Source organism: Hordeum vulgare, chromosome 6H (genome assembly GCF_904849725.1).
Source record: "Hordeum vulgare subsp. vulgare chromosome 6H, MorexV3_pseudomolecules_assembly, whole genome shotgun sequence".
Taxonomy (NCBI): Eukaryota; Viridiplantae; Streptophyta; class Magnoliopsida; order Poales; family Poaceae; genus Hordeum; species Hordeum vulgare.
In genome coordinates, this window is record NC_058523.1 from 557,824,491 (window position 1) to 557,842,482 (window position 17,992).

General features: G+C 47.7%; 2 protein-coding genes and 1 pseudogene across 2 annotated transcripts; all 3 read right to left on the bottom strand.

Annotated features, from left to right (window-relative positions):
* Positions 1–5,580: 5,580 nt before the first annotated feature.
* LOC123406330 lies at positions 5,581–7,058 on the bottom strand (annotated as a pseudogene).
* Positions 7,059–11,744: 4,686 nt separating this feature from the next.
* On the bottom strand, positions 11,745–12,392 carry LOC123406329. The gene has a single exon (XM_045099825.1). The coding sequence runs from the start codon at positions 12,258–12,260 to the stop codon at positions 12,027–12,029; it is 234 nt and encodes a 77-aa protein (XP_044955760.1). The 5' UTR covers positions 12,261–12,392; the 3' UTR covers positions 11,745–12,026.
* Positions 12,393–13,845: 1,453 nt separating this feature from the next.
* Positions 13,846–17,141, bottom strand: LOC123406326 (electron transfer flavoprotein subunit beta, mitochondrial). The gene is made up of 4 exons (XM_045099819.1): positions 16,427–17,141; positions 15,284–15,364; positions 14,343–14,437; positions 13,846–14,143 (listed from the first exon to the last, which is right to left on the bottom strand). The coding sequence occupies exons 1-4, from the start codon at positions 16,790–16,792 to the stop codon at positions 13,918–13,920; spliced, it is 768 nt and encodes a 255-aa protein (XP_044955754.1). The 5' UTR covers positions 16,793–17,141; the 3' UTR covers positions 13,846–13,917.
* Between the last annotated feature and the right edge of the window lie 851 nt (positions 17,142–17,992).

The following is a 17,992-nucleotide window of genomic DNA, read 5'->3' on the forward strand; positions in this document are numbered from 1 at the left end:
GGTTTCGTGTGGATAGAAGGCACACGTGTGACCATCGTGTATATGCATCAATCAGAACCATGAAATATCGAAATGGTCCAGATAATGGTTGGATAGGGCCACAAATGTCACCTTGAATGCGTTCAAGGAACTGAAGTGGTTCAGCTTGTATTTTAAGGTGTGATGGCCTTAAAATTAGCTTCCCTCTGGCGCATGATGTGCACACAAAGTCCGATGACTGAGGAAACTTTGACTCAAGCAAATTATGACCAATGGAATTGCTAGTAATTTTCCTCATCATCCCAACATAGGGATGGCCAAGGCGATCATGCCAAGTTTGGAATGCATTAACATTCTGAAAAATGAGGATCTATATATAAAATGAGGAATTTTCAATAAGAAAACCTTATTTCAATACATAGAATACAATATTATTATATCAAAGTGCTGATACAATATAAATGACAACAATACTTATGTTCTATTACAATCATCACACATGGATATGATTTATTTAATAAATCGATCACTAAGGAGATAATGGGACTAATCGAAGTCTCCAAACATGTCGGTTGAGGCGTACTCAACCATCATGTTCTCCGTGTCCATAGGGTCCTCTGATGTCTGGAGGGTCATGGTGTTGCTAGGTCCGGGAGGAACGTCTTGCGAACAACCAGCTCCATTGGTGCCATCCGGATGAAGGTTGAAGTTGGTTTCAAACCTTTTCCCTTGAGGTGTTGGGGAACGTCGCATGGGAAACAAAAATTTTCCTACGCGCACGAAGACCTATCATGGTGATGTCCATCTACGAGAGGGGATTTCCGATCTACGTACCCTTGTAGATCGCACAGCAGAAGCGTTAGTGAACGCGGTTGATGTAGTGGAACGTCCTCACGTCCCTCGATCCGCCCCGCGAACCATCCCACGAACCGTCCCGCGATCCGTCCCACGATCTAGTGCCGAACGGACGGCACCTCCGCGTTCAGCACACGTACAGCTCGACGATGATCTCGGCCTTCTTGATCCAGCAAGAGAGACAGAGAGGTAGATGAGTTCTCCGGCAGCGTGACGGCGCTCCGGAGGTTGGTGGTGATCTGATCTCGGCAGGGCTCCGCCCGAGCTCCGCAGAAACGCGATCTAGAGGTAAAACCATGGAGGTATGTGGTCGGGCTGCCTTAAAAAAGTTGTCCCAAATCAGCCCTAATTGCTCCATATACATAGGAGGAGGGAGGGGAGGCTTGCCTTGAGGCTCATGGAGCCCCAAGGGCTGCGCCACCAAGGGAGGAGGAGTCCTCCTCCAATCCTAGTCCAACTAGGATTGGAAACTGGAGTCCTCCTCTCCTTTCCCACCTCCTTTTTTTTTCTTTCTCTTTGATTTTTCTATCATTGGCGCATAGGGCCTTCTTGGGCTGTCCCACCAGCCCACCAAGGGCTGGTGCGCCACCCGCAAGGCCTATGGGCTTCCCCGGGGTGGGTTGCCCCCCCCCCCCCCCCCCCCGGTGAACACCCGGAACCCATTCGTCATTCCCGGTACATTTCCGGTAACTCCGAAAACCTTCCGGTAATCAAATGAGGTCATCCTATATATCAATCTTCGTTTCCGGACCATTCCGGAAACCCCCGTGACGTCCGTGATCTCATCCGGGACTCCGAACAACATTCGGTAACCAACCATATAACTCAAATACGCATAAAACAACGTTGAACCTTAAGTGTGCAGACCCTGCGGGTTCGAGAACTATGCAGACATGACCCGAGTGACTCCTCGGTCAATATCCAATAGCGGGACCTGGACGCCCATATTGGATCCCACATATTCTACGAAGATCTTATCGTTTGAACCTTAGTGCCAAGGATTCATATAATCCCGTATGTCATTCCCTTTGTCCTTCGGTATGTTACTTGCCCGAGATTCGATCGTCAGTATCCGCATACCTATTTCAATCTCGTTTACCGGCAAGTCTCTTTACTCGTTCCGTAATACAAGATCCCGCAACTTACACTAAGTCACATTGCTTGCAAGGCTTGTGTGTGATGTTGTATTACCGAGTGGGCCCCGAGATACCTCTCCGTCACACGGAGTGACAAATCCCAGTCTTGATCCATACTAACTCAACGAACACCTTCGGATATACCTATAGAGCATCTTTATAGTCACCCAGTTACGTTGCGACGTTTGATACACACAAAGCATTCCTCCGGTGTCAGTGAGTTATATGATCTCATGGTCATAGGAACAAATACTTGACACGCAGAAAACAGTAGCAACAAAATGACACGATCAACATGCTACGTCTATTAGTTTGGGTCTAGTCCATCACGTGGTTCTCCTAATGACGTGTTCCAGTTATCAAGCAACAACACCTTGTACATAATCAGAAGACCCTGACTATCTTTGATCAACTGGCTAGCCAACTAGAGGCTTGCTAGAGACAGTGTTTTGTCGATGTATCCACACATGTATATAAGTCTTCATTCAATACAATTATAGCATGGATAATAAACGATTATCTTGATACAGGAATTATAATAATAACTATATTTATTATTGCCTCTAGGGCATAATTCCAACATGAGGTACTTTGCGTCCCTGAGATTGCTGATACAGAATTGCCAGATGATTCGGGGTCTTGCACTTATTAGTAGGATGCGTGTAGTATCCACACTTGTCATAAAGCTTAGTTTTGTCAAACTTGGGCTTTACGGTGCCTTTCCCACGGTCCGAGTTTCTAGGCTTTCTGTTCCGGTTGCGCTTGCGTTTACCCTTGAAGTTCGATGGCTTGCCATGGAAGGCACCATCAAACTTTCGTCCGTTCACGACGTTCATATGAACTTCAGGTAGAGGTTGGGAACCAACTGAGCGCTGAGAGCCATTCTTAGCGAGTAGCTCATCATGCTTTTCAGCTCGAAGTAGGATATGAATGAGGTCGGAATAGACTTGGTAGTCACGAGCGCGATACTGTTGCTGGAGGACCCTTTCAGATGGGAGCATGGTAGACAGAGTTTTTTTCTATCTTTTCCGCATCAGTAGGTTCCTTCCCGCAAAAGCGTAATTTGGAACATATCTTATGAACCTCATGATTGTACGCCCCGATGGATTTGAAATCCTAGAGTCGGATATGAGTCCAATCATGGAGTGCTTCCGGCAGGACAACCGCCTTCTGCTGTTCATACCTCGTCTTGAGGGCCTGAAACAGAGTAAGTGGGGATTCCTCCTGCAAATACTCAGATTTGAGATCTGGGTGGATATGGTGCCTTATGATGTATAAGGCGGCATATTTCTGTTCATCTCTCAGCGGCGTGACTCCATCCGGAAGAGGATCCTCCGGAGTCTGGATTGCACGCACTAATCCACGGGATGCAAGAGCGATCTTGATGTCCATGGCCCAGGTAGGGTAGTTGTGGCCATTGAGGTCGAGTGCATCGAACTCTCTTCCAGCCATCGGTTACCTACATGGGTAAACCAGAGATTATTAATTTACACTCGGTAAATTAAAACCGTCATGGTTATGTTGTATTGAACGTTGCAAAATTGATGAGAACTTCAAGAAGTGGGCTTGAAATCATTAGTGTGAATTTCAAATTGTTAAGTTTATTGTAGATACGCCCCAAAAGAAAATTTCGGGGTCCGTCTCTCAGCACTAGAGAGTATAATCTGATGAAATCAGTAGATACTCATGTTTCTAGTACCTTATGTCATAACTTAATAAAATGTATGGGAGAGCACAATGTTAAGCAATCATAATGTCAATATGATAAAATGTAGGCTTAAACCGTAGTGGTGATAATCTGCTATGCAGTAGATCAACACACTACTTTGTGGTCCCTAAACATCAATTTGAAAAAAAAATCACTTGGAATTTTGCATATCAACTCGTGCTCGTATTAAGCCAACGGCTCAATTAAGACGATGAATTGATTTTTATTTGCAAGAAATTGAAAATCTCAATTGTAAATAATAGAGGTAATAATTCTCAACATGTAGCAAACATGAAAATTTATTTAATCACATATTTTCAGGAATACACATGGTACTCGACTGACAAACAGTACTAAAATTTGTACTGAAATCAACAATCTCTAAAACAGGAAGCAAAATACTGCTAGGAGATACTATTAATTTGCTAATATGCTAACATATCAATCAACTAGTTAAATAAGCTGAGAGAGAGAGGCCGCATGTGGCGTGCCATGTTGGGCCTGGACTGTCAACGTTGGACTGTTCACTAGATATTTCAGTAGTTGCCTGTACTGCAGTACAAGAGGATAAGGTAGGAATCCTTCGATCCCCAATCTTCTTTACTCAAACAGCAACAACGACGACCACACGCGAAGTCCTCCGGGGCTGCGGATGCAGCGGAGTTCACCATGGACGAGCGACGCTCCGGCTGCCCTCTTCCTCGTCCTCGTGGGAGGATCCCCTAGGGAGCCGGGTCCCCCGGGCGACGCCGTTGGAGGCGCCATTCGCAAGTCCGAGCCCGGCCGGGCTCCAAGTGCCAGCGCGGCGGCCGCGGCTGCTCGTTGGCGAGTCCGCCGACGGGCTGGCCAGCGGGAGGCCGATGGCTAGGAGGCGGCGGCGAGCGCCTGCTCGCGGTGAAGGAGGGGGCGTGGCCGGAGTTGGAGATGGCAGGCGCGACTCGTCGACATCCGCGTGTGGCGGAGACGGAGGCGCCGCGGGGTCGCTGGTCAAGGTCCTGACGTCGGAGCCCATGGTGAAGGCGGTTGCCCTGGCCGGTTCATGTCGAGCGACGGGTGCGGCGGGCGTTGGCTGAGTCGCGACGCCGGTCGCCGGACCGGAACGGCGACGGTTGGGGAAATTTTGGCCACGGAAGCGGCCCATGCCGGGGCGGCGCGCCCGGTATCCGCCGGCCTTGCGGCGGCCGCCGTAGTTGCCAACGCCGAATCGCCGGCCGTCGAAGCGATGTGGAGCGATGAATCGGCGGCGTCGGCGGGCGACGAAGGGGCGAAGGTACAGTGGTAGGCGAGGCATCTCACCTTTTCTTTTTTAAACCGTTCTCGCCAGAATCGATCTCGCCGGAGTCGGTTTCGGTGGAAGCGTGTTGATAACGTGTTTGAGATCGAATGAAACAAATGATCGAACTATCTTTTCATTAATGATGATTTACATTATATATCCTCCGAAAGGATGCATCCATCGGATGCGACGTTTGGAAAGAATGGGAGAGAGGGATGCGTCGGTTAGCATATGGCTAACCGCCTTCTAATTACAACGTCGAGATTATTCATAGAAATAATTGTAACAATCAGGCCGCTTGATCATATCCCCTCCTCCGCGGACAAGTACCAAGGCAGCAACCAAGACGACGATTACCGCAATATGTGTAGACAAAAAAACAGAGAGGAAGAGACGGGCACTGTAAGCTATAAGGCCGATACGATATTTCCAGTAAATGTGTCAATTGCATAAGAAAGATAACATCGAACCGACAGACAGACATAAATTTAGGCAGGTATATGCGTTCATCGCAACAAAGTTTAGCTCATATAGCACAACATTGCTACTGTAGCATTTGCGACCATCAAAATCTGGACCATGCCTAGCAATAAGAAAGAACAATGCATCATAACCAAATCTGTTTACTACTCCTTCTTCTCCTTGGCCCTCTCCTTGAGGTTCTCTCCTTGGATCTCTTCTTGGACTCTGGCGCCTTCTTCCTCTCCTCGGCCTCCTCAATCTTCTTCTTCTCAAACAGGAGCTTCCCTTTGATCTTGTGCAAGTGAGAGTCAGTCTTGACCATCTCGGCGTAGTAATCTGTCGGCCTGAGGAACCGGACCTTCCTAGACTGCAGCTTCTCAAAGGCCCGCACGCCTCGTGCCATCCAAAGCCTGGGTGCACAAAGCGAGCTCACGGGTAAGATCCTCGTTCACATCGACCTTCTCCCCCTGGACATGATCGATGGTGAGCTTGTGCATCCAGTCCACACTCTCCCGCCAGGCCATGTCCTCGAGCTTCTCAAGGAGCCCCTCCTTGATCTACACGGCCTTCTTTGGAGGTTCAGCCTGCAATTCTTCCTCTGAACCGTCATCCTCTCACTCCACATAGTTTTTTTTTTCGAGAAAGATCATTATATTAAAAAGATAGAGTTTGTTACAATCCTTCTAGGAGGCAGGATACAAGCATTCTAATGCTACTTAGTGTACATCCCATGTCTGCGGTAGGATAACCCGAAGCCCTTTGGCTCCAGCCCGTGCCCATAAGGTAGCCTCCTCCTTGATTTTTGACATTAGTGCAGCAATGGAGGGTTGTGCCCTGTCAAACACGCAATTGTTGCGGTGCTTCCATACCATCCAGGGTAGGAGCAGGGTGATGGATGCCATCCCTTTCCGCTGTGGGTGGGGGGTGTTGTGTCGCGGGCTTCCACCAGTCCAGCAGCGAGTCCTCTTGGTTGGGGCATCCTACTGGCAATCGAAACCATGCGAGGACCTCGTGCCAAATTTGTTGGGTGAATGGGCATGCAATGATGATGTGGTGGATAGTCTCAAAGGCCTGGTCGCATAGAAGGCATCGTGGATGGTGATGTAGGCCGCGACGGGCGAGGCGGTCTGCAGTCCAGCATCTGTCCTGCTGCGCAAGCCAGAGGAAGAACCTAACCTTTGGCGGCGTCCATGCCTTCCATATCATCTTTCAAGCAGGGCAGGTTACCGATCCATGGAACGTGGCGAGGTAGGCAGACCGTGCTGAGTACGCGCCCATGGCAGTCCATTTCCATATCAGGCGGTCAGGTTCGTCGGTGAGGATGGTGTCCGCGATCATCTGCCAGAGCTAGAGAAACTGCCCCATCTCGTGTATGCCAAATATGCCCTGGATGTCGCAGGTCCAACTATTTCCTTGTTGACCTTGTGCCACCGTCCTCTGCTTCCGCCGTCGCTTGGGGCAGCAGGCGTATACCAGTGGCGCAATCTCGCTGATTGATCGTCCCTGGATCCAGCGATCCTCCTAGAACAGGGCCATCTGCCCGTTTCCCAGCTCGATGGTCGTGGAGGCAATAGTCCTCGTCGGCATCGTCATCATCCAGCATGGATTCGTCGTGGTCCTCTTCTTTTTCAAGTTGCACCATTTTCGCTGTACCAAAGAAAACATGGTCATTATTAGGCTGTGTTTGATAGCAAAGTATCCCGAAAACCAGAGTATAAAAAGACTAGAGTAATTCAGCCTGCAGGTATGAAAACACCATGGTTTTGACACAACAGAGTATTTTGTACGTAGTATTGATTTGATAATACAAACAACCCGTTTGGCTATGCCATTTTCAGCTGACTCAAAATTAGCTAGCTAAAACCAATAGCAGCTGTAAATAGGCATGTTTTTTCCCGTTAGCTAGCCAGAAATTAAGGATTCGAGCATCTAAAATTCCATCCAGGAGCCATACATGCATAACTAGTTATAAAGATGAACAACAATAACGACGACGACAATACATCATAGCAGTTTGAAGATTGAATTAGATGGAGTGACACATCAATTCATATAATCCCATCTCTAGTTTAATCCGAGTCAAAAGGAGCAGTTCGTCTTCCTGACCATCTGCAACTGATTGATGCATACCATATAAAATACTTCCTCTGTTCCTAAATATAAGTCTTTAGACGTTTTATTAGCAGACTACATACGGATGAATATACACATATTTTAAAGTGTAGATTCATTCGTTTTGCTTCGTGAAATCTCTAAAAAGACTTACATTTAGGAACAAAGGGGGTATCACACACCACCTTACATTGCAAAGATGCAGCAATTAAACACTGCCTTGAGGAGACGAGAGGAAGAGGGAGGGAAGAGAGGAGAGGAGGGTTTGCTTCCGCGCCTGCAGATGGAGAGAGCAGGGATGAGATGAATAAGCCATCCACACACAAAGATCAAAGGAAGAGAGGGAGGAGCACGTGCTGAAGGGAAGCTAGGGAGGGGAGGAAGAGGGCCGACGACGCAAACAAAGAGGGAGGGAGTAAGGAAGGAGGAGCAGTGGCTGCTGGAGTTGGGGGACCTTCTATGTGGCGCCTTCACGCCGGTTAGGGGAACCGTCGCGTGCAGCACTCCTCCTCGTGGGCCGGTCCATGTAAAGCAAGTTGGTCATTAAAAAATCGAAAATAGTTTACACAATTTTAAAAAGTTCAGATTTACGAAAAAAGTTTAATGATTATGCAAAAAAGTTCACCGATCTTTGAAATATGTTCATGAATTTTTTAAAAGTTCACATAATTAAAAAAACAAAAAAAGTTCATCATTTTTTAAAAACTGTTCACTGATTTTGAAAAAAGTTCATGAATTTTAAATTATTTTCATTGATTTTCAAAAAGGTCAACGATTTCAAACAAAAGTTCATCGATTTTAAAAAAAGTTCACCGATTTAAAAAAAGAGTTTACTGGCTAAAACAGTTCACGGGCTAAAAAAGCTTCATGAAGGATCTCTAGATGGGCCGGCCCATTTCAGAGCACTGCAGGCGCCGGTTAGCAAATTTTGCGTGTAACCGACGTGTGTGGCGCTAAATAGGGTTTCGCTGGAGTTGGGGCCGCCGTCGCACGAGCTGTCGAGAGATGGGCTGCTGCCTGCTGGGGGTCCAAGTTTTTTCGTGGTCTGTCTGAGACAGTTCTGGGCCGATGGGCCGCTGAGCCTGCTGTATGTCTCACACATTTTTGGTCCGTTTCGTGATAGCGTTTTTTCATTTAGGTTCGCATTATAGCGTGTTTAGCATCATAGCCAGCAAATTCGCTGAAACTTAATGTGACCCTCCTAATAGGCTATAGTACCGATACTAAAACGGTTTTTTTCGTTGATCAGCAACCACAACCAGGATGCATATACACATCCAGTAGTAGGCCAAGATCCAACCGCACCGCAAAACAAAAGCCCTCCGGGCAGGAACCGCTCGATTCGGGCGAAAAGGAGGCGAGCGGGGCGGAACTTCCCTTCGTGCCGCTGACGCTGCAGCCGGTTCCCTCTCCCTCCGCCGGCCGCTCCGGTGGTGGGGCGAACCTCGGCTCTATGTGGTGGGCTTGTTGTAGGGTTAGGATTGAGGAAGACGCCGTCGAGGCCCTGAGCTCGTGGAGGTCGCAGACTATGGTGTGTGGATGCCAACTGGCTGGTTGGGGTCCTTGGATGGGAGGGGGTTGCATGGAGACGAAGATTCTTCATCCTCTTTGTCGGTATGATTTTTCGCTGTTGTTCTTCCTCTTTTTTTGTAATGTTGCTGGAGGGATGTCTTGCTTTGCCTGGGTGATTGGCCCGACCGCGGCGCTGGAACCGGATCCTAGTTCTCTTTCATCTGAAAGGGACACTTATAGCGATACTCAAAGCTAAATATGGCAAAGGCTGGTGCAGGAGTGTTGGATGCACTTATGTATCCTTGCCCTTTCCGCGTCGGTGTGAAGGAATGGAAAGAAACGCAACGGCGATTGTGCCGTGGTTGATGATGATGACATGCTTGCATCTGGTTGTAGATTATTGTGTTGGAGGGGTCTTCACGCAAGGTTCATGAATGATGACACAGAACTTCAAAGATCTTCATGTTTTATTGCTTGTTTTAGGTTCTTGTGTTTTTTATGCTTGTGTTAGGGTGTGTTTGTACGGGTCAAGAACTTTGTATTATTTCGTGATTTGAATGCAAGCATACTTTCTCCAAAAAAAAATGAGGATGCACATACTTTTTTCTTGCGAGATCAGGATGCACGTAGTTTTTTTTTCCCTACTAGATCAGGATGAACGTAGTTGCCAATGAAAATGATAGTATCTACTCCCTCTATAATCATCGGCATCTCCGCAGCGCCACATTTCCTCTACTTATCTGCTTGTTTGTGATGGCTGTGATGACAGTAACAACAAGATCACATCAATTTGTCGGTTGCAGAAAGCACCCGGCCATTTTGAAAACCAGTTGAACATGTGTCGAACACAGCAGCAAATCTGTCATCTGTGCTCACAACACACTGATTGGTGCACTGAAAGTCGTCGATTGCTTCTCTGCTATTTTCCCAAGCAGGAAAAATCAAAATGCAAGTCATGCTGAAATTGTGTAACGACAACAAAAAATCACGGATTGGGTGGGTTATCAGATTTTTCGACGGCACATCTGGGCAAAGAGAACATGGTCCATACATCACTGTGCAGTTGAACCACAATGGAAACAGAGAGCCCGACAAATCATTTTGCAGAAGTATTGAACAGCTATTTAGTACCATCTTCATCAGCGATCCAGAACAAATCTAAACAATCCCCAAATATGTGATCTTGAAAAATTAGGATTAGATTGATAATTGGTTTTCCTTTATAGTTATAGGACAACTGATGTCATTTACTCTTTTTTACATGGTATTGCTTCTTAATTTCTTCCTGGTTAGTGGTTACAGTGCCACTGTCCACTAAGCAAAGAGTTAGGCCACTCTTCTTACACGTATGATCAGAAAATTAGATACCCTGGAAAAACTGTAGTATGTTACAAACATTTTTGATATTATCCTAGTTCGTTGTGCTGCCTAAGTTTACATAGTATCACACTGACATAATGGCATACTCAGCTCTATTTCCCCCAAATAAATGACCTCTGTTTTTCTATCTCTCAAAATGAGCTTCATTTCTTACATGCCACGGTTAATCATAGAATCAGGCACCACAAATTAGCTTATTATTAGGCATAATTGCACCCTAAACAACAACAACGACAGGCAGAGATCTGACCCTACGCATGCAGATCTAGCCAACTTCAAAGGAAATTAAGATCACAACACACAATGCCCCCCCCGGGGTGTACTGACCGGAGTTGTACAAGAGCAATCAGATGAAGTCATTAGATTTACTCCGCAGATAGTGACCGGTGTAATCAACTACAAAATCTCGCCGTCTAGCTCTCAGCAGTACAATATTGCGCCATTTCAGCGAATACTTCTACTCATACTTAAGGCGGCTTCATGCACAAACTTAGCAGGAACATGTTTTTCCAAGTACAGGAGGCACAGGTGTCTAATTCCCAACAATGCTAGTGCGATTACAGACACTACAAATCCCAGTAAAAACATGCTTAGAATCCCCGCGACTGTAATTTGATTGCTGCAAAATATCATAGCATCAGGGTTAGTGGCAACCAGCAACCAGCAACCAACCCTTGATTGCTCCTGAGAGGTGAGAGTTGCACAATGTCATCAATCTAGAACAAAACCCCTACCAATCAATCTCTTATATGAACAAGCATAGTCGAATCACGAGAGCCACGAGATCGATCTCGACACAGCTACTGAACTGAACTGATGGCGTGCAACAATACGCTAACCGAAGCATACAGCCACTTTAATAAGTGCATCTTCAACATGTTCATCGCACAATAACAGGACGGTGATTCACGGATGTAGTTAGTTCTGTGCACGATACAGGATACCTCATCATGTATGCAGTGAACCGTTCGACGCACTACTCTACTACTACACAGAAACACGATGACGAAACATAAGCAGTTGTTCAATACCCCGTAAAGTTGTGTAGTGTCAAATTTGACCAAGACTGGACAGTGGACAAAATTTGCAAAGCATATTATATTTGCAATCACACAATCCTATGACGAGGCATCAAAACTTGAGAGAAAAATCAAAGAAATCATTTCTGCAAGCACCACATTGGCCATTTCCATCCATCAGGGATCTATTGTGTTATGGCAAGCAGCAACTCGTCGCATGAACAGGTCAGCAAGCCATGCCGCGCGTCGACCTGTTCTGTTCAACGCAGCAGCGCAGGGTAGTAGAACCATTCACAGGGCAGCAATTCAAGCAACAGATATATAGAAATTGATCAACTATCCGACGACACATCGGTCCGTTGCGACGAAGTTACTAACTGGTACATGATATGATAGGATGATGATGATGATATTCACATGAAGACAAGAACAGGATTCCATGGCACACATACTAGTAACAATTCAATGAAGAGGATTTAAACATGGCCGGCCAGCAGCAGAATCGACGAGATTTATTAGCCGGCGGGCACGACGAGCAGCAGTTGATGAGATCTAGAGCAGAGGACGCGGACGGGACGAGGAGTAAGTCATACGGGCGGGAGGGGAGGCTCCTCCTTGCGGGCGGGGGCGGGGACGGGGACGGGGTCGTGGTGGGGCTGGTCGGAGGGGGCGGCGAGCATGAGGGGGCGGTCGTTGGCCTCCTCCTCGTGGTCGTCGTCGTCGTCGTCGGTGGAGAGGTTGATGCAGGAGCAGCGCTCGAGCGAGGCGAAGAAGGCGGAGGTGACGCCGGCGCCGAACCAGCTGGCCCAGCCCTGATCCATCGGCGATCTGCTTGGTTGCTTGCTAGGGTTGGAGACAGGGGGGCGACTAGGCGAGAGCACAGAGGACTCTTCTTTTTTTTCACTGGATAGATGGGGAATGGGAACGATGACTTCCTTTGTCAGATCCACGCCACGGGATACCTCTCTATCTCTTCTCCCAACTCAAAGCATACCTGGCGAAACGGGCCGGCCCAGCACGACACGGCACGACCCGTGCTAAACGTGTCTGGCCCGGCACGGCTCGTCGAGGCACGTTTAGTAATCAGGTGCCGTGTCAGCCCGTGGGCCGCGCCTCCAGGCCCAGGCACGGCTTGGTTACTAAACGGGCCGAGGCGTGTCGCGTGCCTGGCACGGCCCGTTTAAATCGTGTCGGGCCGGGCCCGTGTCGTGTCGTCTTGGCGGGTCGGCCCGTTTAGCCTGGTATGACTCAAAGACAGTTGGGCTCTTTATTTTCTTGTCTCTTATTTTTCTGAGAGGTTCTTTTCTCACATTAACTGCATACCAAATATACATCCATAAAAATCATACTAACCATGGCACGCACATATACGCACACAAAAAGACCAAGACACGCAGTTTTTGTGCAAAATTATGTGTGTCGTAGTTCAAAAATAAGTGAAGGCTTCTGTAAATTATCGGTCTAGCGAGAATGCGCGTGGTTTGGCATGAGCCTTTTTACGTTCGAGGCACGAGAGCACGCGTGACAGACAACTGTGCTCTACCCTTTTGGTGCAAAACCCCCGCCCCTTCTGCTTCCCCGCTGCTTTCGGGCATGCCTCCTCCGTCACCGCCTCACTTTGTTTGCCTCCCTGCACATGCCGACTTCATTCTTCATCTCACCCACGCAAGAAAACTTCATTCTTTGTCCCACGTGTTTGGTGGTCATTCTTCGCATGATCGATTATTAATCCCACCGACACACACAAAAAAACTTCATTCTTCATACCACATGTTTGGTGGTCATTCTTGGAACGATCGATCGTTAATCCCACCGGCACAAAAAAACCTTCATTCTTCACCCCACGTGTTTGGTGGTCATTCTTGGCACGATCGAGTCATTGGCGGTGACCTGGCCATGAACACCGGAGACCATCTTCTAGGGTGACCACTCGGATGTAGAGAATTTTGCAAGGTACAATTGCAAACATTGTGTTCCGAGATGGTCCCAAATGTGTGGCATATTGGAATGTCTATTTGTTTTAGGGAACCGTAGGTGCATTTTCTGACTCTGTGTACATTTTTGTTTTGTTTTGAGAAACAGTCCATAAGTTTAGCTGGTTGAATTTGAGTTTTTTTTTTTTGAGACAATGTTGAATTTGAGGGTTTTTTTTAGGGGTTGTTAAATTTGAGGTAATTCAGGCATGTTGGTTGCATGGCAGCCCAAATACGCAGCCCATCTACAAGCCTGTTTGCAGCCCAGAAAACCATATGCATAAACCTTATTAAAGCCCAGTAACACAACCAGTTCACTCTCCACCAGAGACCCAGAAAAAAAAAGCCCCCACAAAAGAAGGGAAACCAATTCAGCAGTATGTAATGAACATTTTAAAACACGAACATATATGGATTAGCATCTCCATTGATCTGGGGGAGGAAACACATCTTTATTTCATTTGTTTGGAATTGCACTTTATTTGGGTGTACATATGTGAACTAGTTACAGGACACGAGCTTCGTTTTTCAGTTTATCAAGAAGCTCGTCGACAGACGAGAGGATCACCCCGGCTTTCCTCTTTGGCGGCTCGTCCACCCGGAGCACCTCCATGTCTGACCTGACATCGACGTTCAGGTCTGCAGGGGTTACTTTCTTGATCACCTTCGACTTCGCCTTCATTATGTTTGGCAGCGTAGCGTACCGGGGCTGGTTCAGTCTCAGATCAGTGCTGCAAGGCAAACACCATGGTGTATATTAGTTCAGACAAAGTCCAGAAATGGGAGCCAGACTGTGGCTTGTGAGCGATAGGCATGAGCATAAGAACTGAACATTTCAGCTATGCGAAAAATATAGAGGACCACTGTGCTTCTATAACCAATGAGCAGTCTGCTGAAAATAAGAAAACACAGACGTGTTATGGAACATACGTGATCACTGCTGGTAAATCCAAGCAGATTGTCTCAGTTCCACCATCGACCTCTCGCTCAACAGTAGCTTTTTGCTTATCCTTGTCAATTATCACCTGAAAGAAAAAATCACCATTAACTACAATTTTCTGTTAAGCAGAATCCTGAGAACCATTGGCATAGAAATCTGACAACAAATATATAAGCACAGCACAGTAAAAGAGATGGTAAAAAATCAATCTTCTTTTTGGCTATTTTGAGCAACAAGTTCCTTATGTTTGCATACTTTGTTACTCCACGTTATTTGGCCCACAAAGATGAAAGAAAATATTGACCCACGAAATGAAAATAAATGCTTCTACGGGAGTGGGGTCAAATAAGAATTTGAAAACTGTGAGTCTGACAACAGCAATTTCTTTCCTGACAAAAATAGTTACTTCTAGTGCTCAGCTTGTGGGTGATAGAAGCCTTTTGAACCTGGTTTAGAAAGCATACGCTCGCCCCAAAATCAGAATTTTGCCAGGAGATTAACTACAAATACTTTGGCTGTGTAACAGAACTGAAACAGAAGAGTGTTTGCATCCCTTGGCGCTTCACCTTGTTTGGCCCCACAAAGAAGAAACAAAATGTTGGTCCGAGAAATAAAATAAAATGCTTATTTTTTTTGAGGACTTCTACGGAAGTGGGACCAAATAAGATTCTGAAAACTGTGACAAGAGTAACTTCTTTCCTCACCAAGAAAAACTTATTTCTATAACCTAAATGCAGTTCAAATCCACACTCCAATACTGCGATAAAAGCTGCATGCAGTTGCATTGCTTATTTGAACAAGCATGAGAACATTAGGTGTTAACGAAAATGATTTAGTAAAACTGAAAGGACCATGTGCAATGACAAAAACCTCCGTGGACGATCTAATTCGGGACATTGCTGATACCTGAAAACAATAAACAGCAACAAACCTTTGAGGCGAAGGTTCCCTGAGGCCAGTTGAGCAATGCAGCTAGCATTTGTCCTGTTTGGTTGCAATCATCATCAATTGCCTGTAATTACATTACATATGTAAGTAGAAGCTATGATTATTAACAGATATAATTCAAATCTGAACTTACTTAACATATTTTTTCATGACAAAAATTTGCAGGTAAGCTTCTGACATTATTTCTCAATAGTAGGTTATTTAAAAAAGAGAAATTGCAAACATTCAAGCAAAAAAAAAACTATGTTAAAAGGAAGCAAGCAGCTATAAGTCAATAGGAAGTAAACAAACGCAGACATCTCTGGCCTTCAGGCAATCAGGAAAACATTTCGAGCTACATTTATCATGCTAATATCCCTTAAGAGAAAAATACTCTAATTTGAGCAACAGAGTAGTTTATGTATATGACGGCCGACCACATCACTGTAATGTTGTCTGTTTTCCTGTTATCCTGTACATGTATAGTTGTACTGAATTGTTCTGTTTCCAACATCTGATTTACAACTGCCTTACGTAAGCAACTTCCCCGATCTTTCATGTCCAAAATTGTACGGACTACGCACATTGGAGGACGTGCAATGAGGAGGCTATCATCTTTTATTTTACAACTGGTTTAGATCCACAAGAACCTGCCAACTTGGTAATTAGGCGGCTTTCTGTAAGCATTGCTTGATCGGACTTCGTTCCCAGCAAAATTAAGTTCAGCAATGTAACTAGTTTAACTTCAAACAGTGAAACTAGAGATTCAAGTGTTAAGCAGTGGACTTGATGATGCTGAGCATGTTCTGTCAGAAAGACCAAAGGAAGATGGTATTAAAGGGGGAAGAAAGTGTCTCATTTCTGAACTTCAGTAGCTAAAAGTGTTGAACAATATAAATAACTCTGCTACCTAGCATCTCAAAATCATACAGCACTTGATTCTGCATAATGAGTAGACCTAATGCATAGGATTAAGTTGGTTCCTATTTCTCACATTAGCCATGCACTTAGCTATAAAAAGCTCAAAGTTTTGGGCGAAAATAATTCAGCTAATTTTGGAGATTCAGACAACACCTGAGAGGCATGGAGGATGAGGCGAAAAACTGACTGAATCGAGGCCAATCTGAGACGGACGGGGAGTACGGACCTGCTTGCCGAGGATGAGGAGGCCGGGGCTCTCCTGGAGCGCGAGGGCGCGGAGGATCTTGGCGACGGCGAGCGGGAGGAGCGGGCGGGCCGGGTCGGGGTCGTGGAGGACGTGGACGGCGCGGTCGGCGCCCATGGCGAGCGCGGTGCGGAGCGTGTCGGCGGCCTGCGCGGGCCCCACGGTGGCGGCGACGACCTCAGAGGCGGCGCCGGCCTCGCGGAGCCGCAGCGCCTCCTCCACGGCGATCTCGCAGAAGGGGTTCATGGACATCTTGACGCTGGCCGTGTCGACGGCCGTCCGGTCCGGCCGCACCCGCACCTTCACCGCGTAGTCCACCACCCGCTTCACCGCCACCAGGATCTTCATGCCGCCGGCGGCAATGGCGACCCGGTGTTATCCCAGTCAGTCGGTCAGTGGGGGCGCTTCTCTCTGTGTCCTTGCTTATCCCGTGGTCCTAGTTTCCAATCCCAACCCCCTAGGCACGAAGAGGGGAGATCGGACGTGCTTGGGGTCGACGGCGGCGTGGGGTTGGAGGCCACGGCGAGCTGTCGCGGCGGCGGACCGGCGGTGGAGGGGAGGAGAGTTGGGGGAGAGCAGAGCAGAGCAGAGCATCCAAGCAAGCAGTTGCGAGTTGTATTGTCTCACTACTACTGCTGATTGCTGAGTCATCAGTGCTCACCCACAAATCTCAACATCCTTGTGTGGCACTCTCAACTAAACCTGCGCGTACACCGGGCCGGGTCGGGCTTTGGGAAGCCCGAACCAAAAATATCAGGCCCGATCCCGGCCCACCCCAGCCAAAAAAGCCTTGGATAGCTGATGGCGGCGGCGGAGGTTCTCTTCTCTCCCACGTCGGACCGAATGAGGCGGGTCACCCCATGGCGCCGGGGTGCTTCTTCCCGATCTGCGTCGCGGCGGCGCGACGGATCGCCTTCGACGACGGCGCAAGGTTGCGGCGTGGGGCTTGACGGAGGCGGCGGAGCTGCAGAGCTTCGTGGACGATCAGGTGGTGCTCGTTGCTCGGTGAGTTCGCGTGGCCGCGGCGGCCTTGGTCGTGGTGGCCGCGACTCAACGGGTCGGCGGCGGCGGAACGTGGCCGGTGGCAGCGGCGATGTTCGGCTTGGATCCCGAGCCGGCGACCCTGGAAGGTGGCGGCATATGAAGCTCGGGCTTGCCGAGGCAACATGACGTGTTGCAGTCCCTGTCCAAGGCGGATCTGCACCAACGATCTTGTAGTTTTTTCTATGGATTGGTTCGGGTCAGAGATGGTGAAGAGCGTGCGGGATCTATCTCGGCGGCTCTTGCGGTTTGGCAACATGGGGTGGAAGCCCTTCCCCAGGCTTCAGTGGAGGCACACTCATGCAGTGGCTGGTGCGCCCGGGCTCCTACGGTGGCAATGTTGTCGTGGACGGTCGCCGGATCTAGGGGCTAGATATGAGGCTTTGAAGGCGGTTGGGACGGTGCACAGGTTGTCGGATGGATTTCTTTGGGATGGATCCGGATGAAAACCTGGTCTTCGGCCGATGGCCAGAGCAGATGATGACGACGCCCATATCGTTGTTTCCT